We start from the raw sequence: 6,383 nt of genomic DNA on the forward strand, positions 1-6,383 counted from the left end.
GCATTTTGATTGACGCGGTGAACAAGCGCTTAAGTTATATACTTAAAAGTCAGGCTCCCTCAGAATCGTAGTACGACGAATCTGCGGCATTTGAGGAACAGTCCCAATCACTTGAATGGTGTGAACCCATTGTCGCGAGATTGGCTTGGCGTGCGCAGCGTGTCCTACCCTTGAACCAAGTATGACCAACCCCGCTGTGTTCATCCCTATGCATAACTCGTAAAAATTCTTCGACAATGGGCATTGCTTTCATCGTCAGGTCATGGTGGGTCATTCCTCGCATCCAAATCCCTCGGTCCTTCCCCACCTGCTGAAGGACCAATTCTCCAGCTTCCACCAAAGACCGGCCAATGCTTTCGAAGCGCGCTTGTAAATCTGCGATCTGGAGAGAGTTAGATGTCGGCGTTTATTTGATGGAGTTATTCATCTTAAACTCACTTCTTCCTCATCCGATCCTTCGTTGAGCCAAAGGTCTATGGGTTGCTCATTGTCAGGGAGGCGCCCAACCTCTGCATTGTCTATGCCTGTTCGGGTCTGGAAGGGGGTCCGGATGGTCGTTATAGGTCAGGTATACTAGACAAAATGAATATAACCTTCTTACTGATGTGACTCAGTGGATCGAGTTCTGCGGATGAGTGGGTGCGCTTCAGGTTCATGAATTGACTGAGCGCCAATCTTGTCGTTTCACGGTCTTGATCATCGCCGTCTGAGGTGTTCCCTGTGCCGTGGTCTTGGTTTCCAAGATGAGAATGCCGATATAAAGGCATAGTGCGCCTACGGTGAATTTCTTCCCAGAATGCCATAGGTGGCTTCTTAGAATTGTGCACCAAGTGCTTACAAAGATGAAAAGTATGTGTATCTTGTGTCCCACATCGGCAGGTCCAGCTGAGAACATCCGTGTGATAGTCACGACTGCTGAGCTGCTTTTTTGACAAATCATTCCATGCAGTCTTGAAGGCACGTTGCCAGCTGGTAAGAGCACGGCTCCGTCCAATTCGATAATCGGGTTCTAGCACATTAGATGAATAAATGGAGGAATTTATTGTCGAGTATGTGATAATGAATACTGTCTGGTCAAGAGGGGAGCGAGTTTTGAACCGAAGATATCCATGCTTGAGACGTTTCCAATGATTTTCGGTGATCATTGTTGTGCGCACACGTGAAAGACGAGTCCCACTGGATGAGCGTGCCCAGAGATCCCAACAAGAGTACCAAGAGTTCCACAAGTATGCCCAAACCTCGGCAAGGCCACGTTCACGGCAGAATGTATACATTTGATATACAGAGGCACGTTGGATTTCTTCCTTGGTTTGAAATGAGCCAGAAGTCATTGGGAAGAAGGGATGTCGGCACAGATGATGAATGAATAACCTGAGAATCTGACGGCGATGAGCCTCCGGACAAAACACATAGTTGGGGTCCATCATGCGCTTTTCCTAATAGGAGGGCTAAAGCGGGAGCTCAGTCTCCGTAAATGAAGAACTGAATTACTACGTTTAGTACTAACCTAAAGCGGGAGCTATAGTACAGAAGAGTACAGAGTAAGTAATGTAACAACTAACTAAAAGCAATGATACTAACCTCAGTCTCCGTAAATGAAGAACTGAGGAGAAAAGGAAAGTAGAGCGAAAACAGTATATACAATTATATACATTGTGTCACGAGGCAAATACGGATGTAAGAGGGATCATGTGGTGTTGGTTGGTAAGTCACGGGTCGTTGTTACTCCAACATTTCCCCTACATCCAACTGATATGAAGGGGCATCATCATGCTCACTTTCTTCAGCATCCCCATTAAACTCATTACTTTCGTCTTCCTCCCCTTCTCGATCAACACGTGCCATATTCTGGAGAACCGGGAGCGCCTTCTCAAACTCGTCCAACAAGAACCCATCCTCACTCTCTGACTCGACTCCTTGACCCTCAGCACACTTATCCGTTTCCAGGAGTGTTCAGTATTTGTATACAAGTTTGCACCGAAATAGTAAAACTCACTTCTCAACAGCTGCACATCTTGATTTCCTGGCACCACCACCATCCTTTTTATTTTGAGTGTTAGAGATGGTTTAGGAGGCACCTTGCACCCAATCAGTGAGTCTCCGAGGTGAATTCTGAGTATGGGAATAGTTTCTTGTGCAACTTTTATTTGATCTGCACTGTTATGGGAATGGACCGAGAATCTTATGGTCCGTGACTATAGACAATCAAACCTTAGCCCCTTCAACTTTATTTCTTTGTCAAACCCCATGCCAAGCTTTCCCACTGGGTTTTGGTGCTGGCTGGGGATTTGTTGAGTTTCAAGGGACTTCCTTTGACCATTATGATTTTATATTAGATAATTAGAAGTCATATGATGTATAAGGCAGATGCCGAAACTGTTCTCATTATCGAATACATAACCCAAAAACCTGTACCGCAATTGTAACATCCTCACCATTGTGCCACCACTGTAAACTCAACCTGTAACCTCAGAACCATGTCCACCTCCCTATTCCTCCTTTCCATGACAAAACCGCAGCGAGGAGGGCATTCCCACGCCCAACCTCCTGCTGCCCACTCCCATCAGTCCACTGGGTGGTTGAGTGGTTATTCCCATCCAACCAGAAGTTCCCTATCAGGAACTGTAGCTTGTCCCACCTCCTCAGGAGAAGGATACAGTCCAGGCAGCTCCAGGATGCCTGGCCACGCACCCGCGGGTCCCACTTCCCACGGTCACCCACTACCGTGCACTGGTCCACCAGCCCGCTTTCCTCAACAACTCCCGCTACCGGTACGCTCCCATGAGCGCCAAGTCACCGACAGCCACCAACTGGGTGACTCCCTTTGGGAGTCCCAGTATCCCTCACTACCGGTACGCTCCATTGAGCGCCAAGTCACCGCTAGCCAAACACTCCCAGCACACCTGCTACCGGCACGCTCCCAGGAGCGCCAAGTCCCCGTTAGCAGACAGCCAGGTGGCTCCCTCAAGGAGCCCACATCTTACTCGCTACCGGTACGCTCCCAGGAGTGCCAAGTTACCGTTGGCCGACACACAGGTGGTATTTCCGTACACTCATCCTATTCCGCTCTCCCTCCGATGGCTATGCAGCCACCTCCCTTAGTGAGCCGAACGGCTCAGGTTGGGTTCCCCGGAACCCATTCCTGTAACATGCATGCTCACGCTACAATAGTAAGTCCTCAACAATCTATCCATATACCGGCTAGAGAGTCTGATACTCATGTCAGGGTTCAGCACCCTGCCTTAGGGTGCCCCGGACTCCCCACCTACTTTACCCCCTTTTATTCTTTGACTGTTGCCTTGTTGTTGCCTTTGTGTGTTGTGTACATGCACGTGCACGGGATAGCGTGGGAACTTTCTGAGCGAGCAGCTTGCCCAGAATGTTCCCATGGGTCACAGCCACAGTTCTGGGCGAGCAACTCGCCCAGAACGTTCCCATGCTTACTGGGCACTGCCACCTGGATGTTCCCTCTGGGTCACACTACACAACTCTAGGAGCTGTATAGTTGTGGGCATGTGACCCATTCCTTTATATAGCAACCATGCGGGGAGATGAGACCTTTACCCTTCTTCTCATCTCATGCCCCGCATAGGCAAGTGTATATATTATCTTTCCTTTTACTATACATCTCATGCCCTGCATAGTGTGAGGACAGGTTAGATGGGGGTTGAGGTCAGGGAGCCTCCGAGTCTGAGGCCGGGCCCTGACAACTCACATCTATATTTGAGAGTCCATGCCTCTGTCCAATAGGCATGAACCATTGGTCAATAAACTCGAACTGACTCCGTGCTTGGACTATGGAATATGGGGCAGGTGCACGCTTTCGAATAGCAAGTCATTTCCTCAATGCATGAAGTACATGCCAATAACATAGCTGATAATCAGCATTGGGCCAAACTGAACGGAGGGCATTGATTTCTGAGAGGTCCTTGTCTGAAAGCGTGAAGTGTGGCCAAATATCACACTCTTCCCAAAAATACTTGAACCATTCGATTAGGACATCTCGCTTTGCATGTAGTGGTGGGTTCTTTCGCTTTGGATGGACAAATAGCCACCCTAGAGGTAACCCAGATCCACTCACTTCGGCCATTAGGACAAAGAGCTCCCAGTCCCCACCGGCACACTTCCCTGCCAGTAATGTGAATTTTATTGATGCCATTCATTCAAGTGATCTACTCACAACTTGAGTCAGTCAGAACCTCCCTAATGCGTGAGCCCCATTTCCAAATAATATGAGGGACTGCAAATGCAAGTGCTTCATAATTATCTTGGCCCTTGATCGGTATGATTGATGCTCGTGGCCACCCTGAGGCAACTTTCTCCTCTGCAGCACGCTGGAGTACTTTCTGTGCCGATGTGACTGGATCATCATCAAGATGCCACTTGTGCTGGTCAGCTAATTTCCATATAGCAAAAGCCGACTTTCTTGTGAACTGGATTGGATGGTAGTTTGCGAGGATCTTTGTCCATATCTGTATGTACAAATTAGTCCCTTGGCCAATAAAAACTAAACTGTTATTTGCACTAACATCTTCAAAAGTTCGGGAATCATCAGCCTCGATCATTTTTCGTACACTGGTTGGGACTTCTACCCACTCATATGGGATATGGTTTAGTTTGTGGACAATCCAGATACTGGCATAAGCATTTGCATCAATATCCTCGATACTAATAGTGAGCCACCCTTGGCAGGCAAAGGTGTCCATTCGTCAGGTGTCACGCTGTTTTTTGGGATCTTCATGCTTTTGGTGGATTTTCTGGGTGGATGCAAGTTGTGCACAGTGGAACTTATACTGGTACTGGTTCCCACTGAACCCTTGTCTGCCCTTATGAACATGATAACTAGCAATTGGTGAGTCATCTATTTAGCCTAGTGTTATAGCCCAGCTCACCACCACCGATATAAAGTTTTCTCAGATATTGTGCTGGCAAGATACTTTGCATACAAGCAAAAATAAGATTCTCTATCATTTGCACTTGGGTCCTCCACAAGCATTGGTGATGTGGGTTGTTCTGGGATGGGGGAAAAATCCTTTGGAGGCAGTAAGATGTCTCCCTGGATTATGGTTTCAGGTGGGCAGTCATGGCGGAAAACCTCAGCACCATCAGCTAGAGCAAGCGTGTTTAAGAATTGAGAGAGTGGGATGACCCCATTCAGGAACTTGGACACCCACTCTTGTTGCCGTCCTCTTTTCTTGTGGGAGGACTTGTGTGCATTGCAGTGGCGGCAATTTTTTTGTAGTTCAGCAGTATGTGGAATGTAGTTGAAATTGTCGATGGTTTTGGTTTCCTTGCATATACCGCAAGTTTTCACCTCTTGCACCATGGACATGGGAGGAGGTTGTGAAAAGGAGTTAAAGTTTAGTTCTCCAGACTTAGTTACATTTTTGGAATATTAGTGATGATATTATAAACAAATAAACGTGTCAGGAGGTCCTCTGAAAAATTCCATCACATGTGCATGCTAGTTGCCGGGAGTCAATTTTGGGTGCCCCTCTTGGTCAGAGTCCCAAAAGCTCTTGGGTGCCCATGACTGGTTTTTCAATTGGAATAGTAAATGGCTGCACTTCTTCAGTGACTTTATCAAATGTATTACCGGCATCAACTTCGGATGCTCCATCATCACCGTTGCCGTTGCCAACATCACCAAAGTCGTTCTCATTCACTTTTGCTCATTTTCTTTTTTCTATCTGCTTTTCTTACACATCAATCTTAGCACTTGTTATCGCCATTGTTCTCGCATCATGATATAATTATAGATCCCACATCCATAGCTTCTAATGCATTCACAATTCTTCCAATGACATGGTGATAGTCATGGTTACATCAGCAAACCTCCCATGTCGATTGCCGCGCTATATATCACTTCTATTGCACAATCAATTCTAGAGGGTACCCTGATATATAGATGTCATATCAACTCTATTTCAATGCTGATAGTAATGGTTGTGGTGCTATCACAATCAGCTCAAGTGGACACAGATGACATTTTGGTTTCACGTAGTAAATAAATCAACACAAAAGTGAGAAACAAGTTAAAGGCCAAATTTACCAAGTTTTGTGCATGTCATAGTTTACCTTCCCACTAATTGGACACCACCTCTCCATGTGTGCCGTCAATCTGTAGCATAGCCCTGATGCTAGAATAGATACGTGTCAGCTCAGCATAGTAACTTCATCTGTTTAGTCTCACCTTAAGTCCCTCTTTACAACGCAAGTGTAGCCACTCAGCACTATGTCCATAAGGCTAGCCTAATCAACATGAAAAGATGTCAGGCACAGGATTACCGTTGGAGCCACTGCAATAGCGCTGCCAGGATGAGGATATGGGTTTGTCCGGATTTTGGGGTGGAGCCATACACATGTTGGGAGGGCATTCAACT

General features: G+C 46.8%; 1 protein-coding gene across 1 annotated transcript; it reads right to left on the minus strand.

Annotated features, from left to right (window-relative positions):
* Window positions 1-438: 438 nt before the first annotated feature.
* EI90DRAFT_3084636 (uncharacterized protein) lies at window positions 439-1,935 on the minus strand. The gene is made up of 3 exons (XM_039062093.1): window positions 1,738-1,935; window positions 602-1,436; window positions 439-534 (listed from the first exon to the last, which is right to left on the minus strand). Exons 1-3 carry the CDS (start codon window positions 1,843-1,845, stop codon window positions 491-493), a joined length of 987 nt encoding a protein of 328 aa, XP_038909588.1. The 5' UTR covers window positions 1,846-1,935; the 3' UTR covers window positions 439-490.
* Between the last annotated feature and the right edge of the window lie 4,448 nt (window positions 1,936-6,383).

This window comes from Cantharellus anzutake (assembly GCF_015039405.1).
Source record: "Cantharellus anzutake strain C23 chromosome Unknown EI90scaffold_105, whole genome shotgun sequence".
Classification (NCBI taxonomy): domain Eukaryota; kingdom Fungi; phylum Basidiomycota; class Agaricomycetes; order Cantharellales; family Hydnaceae; genus Cantharellus; species Cantharellus anzutake.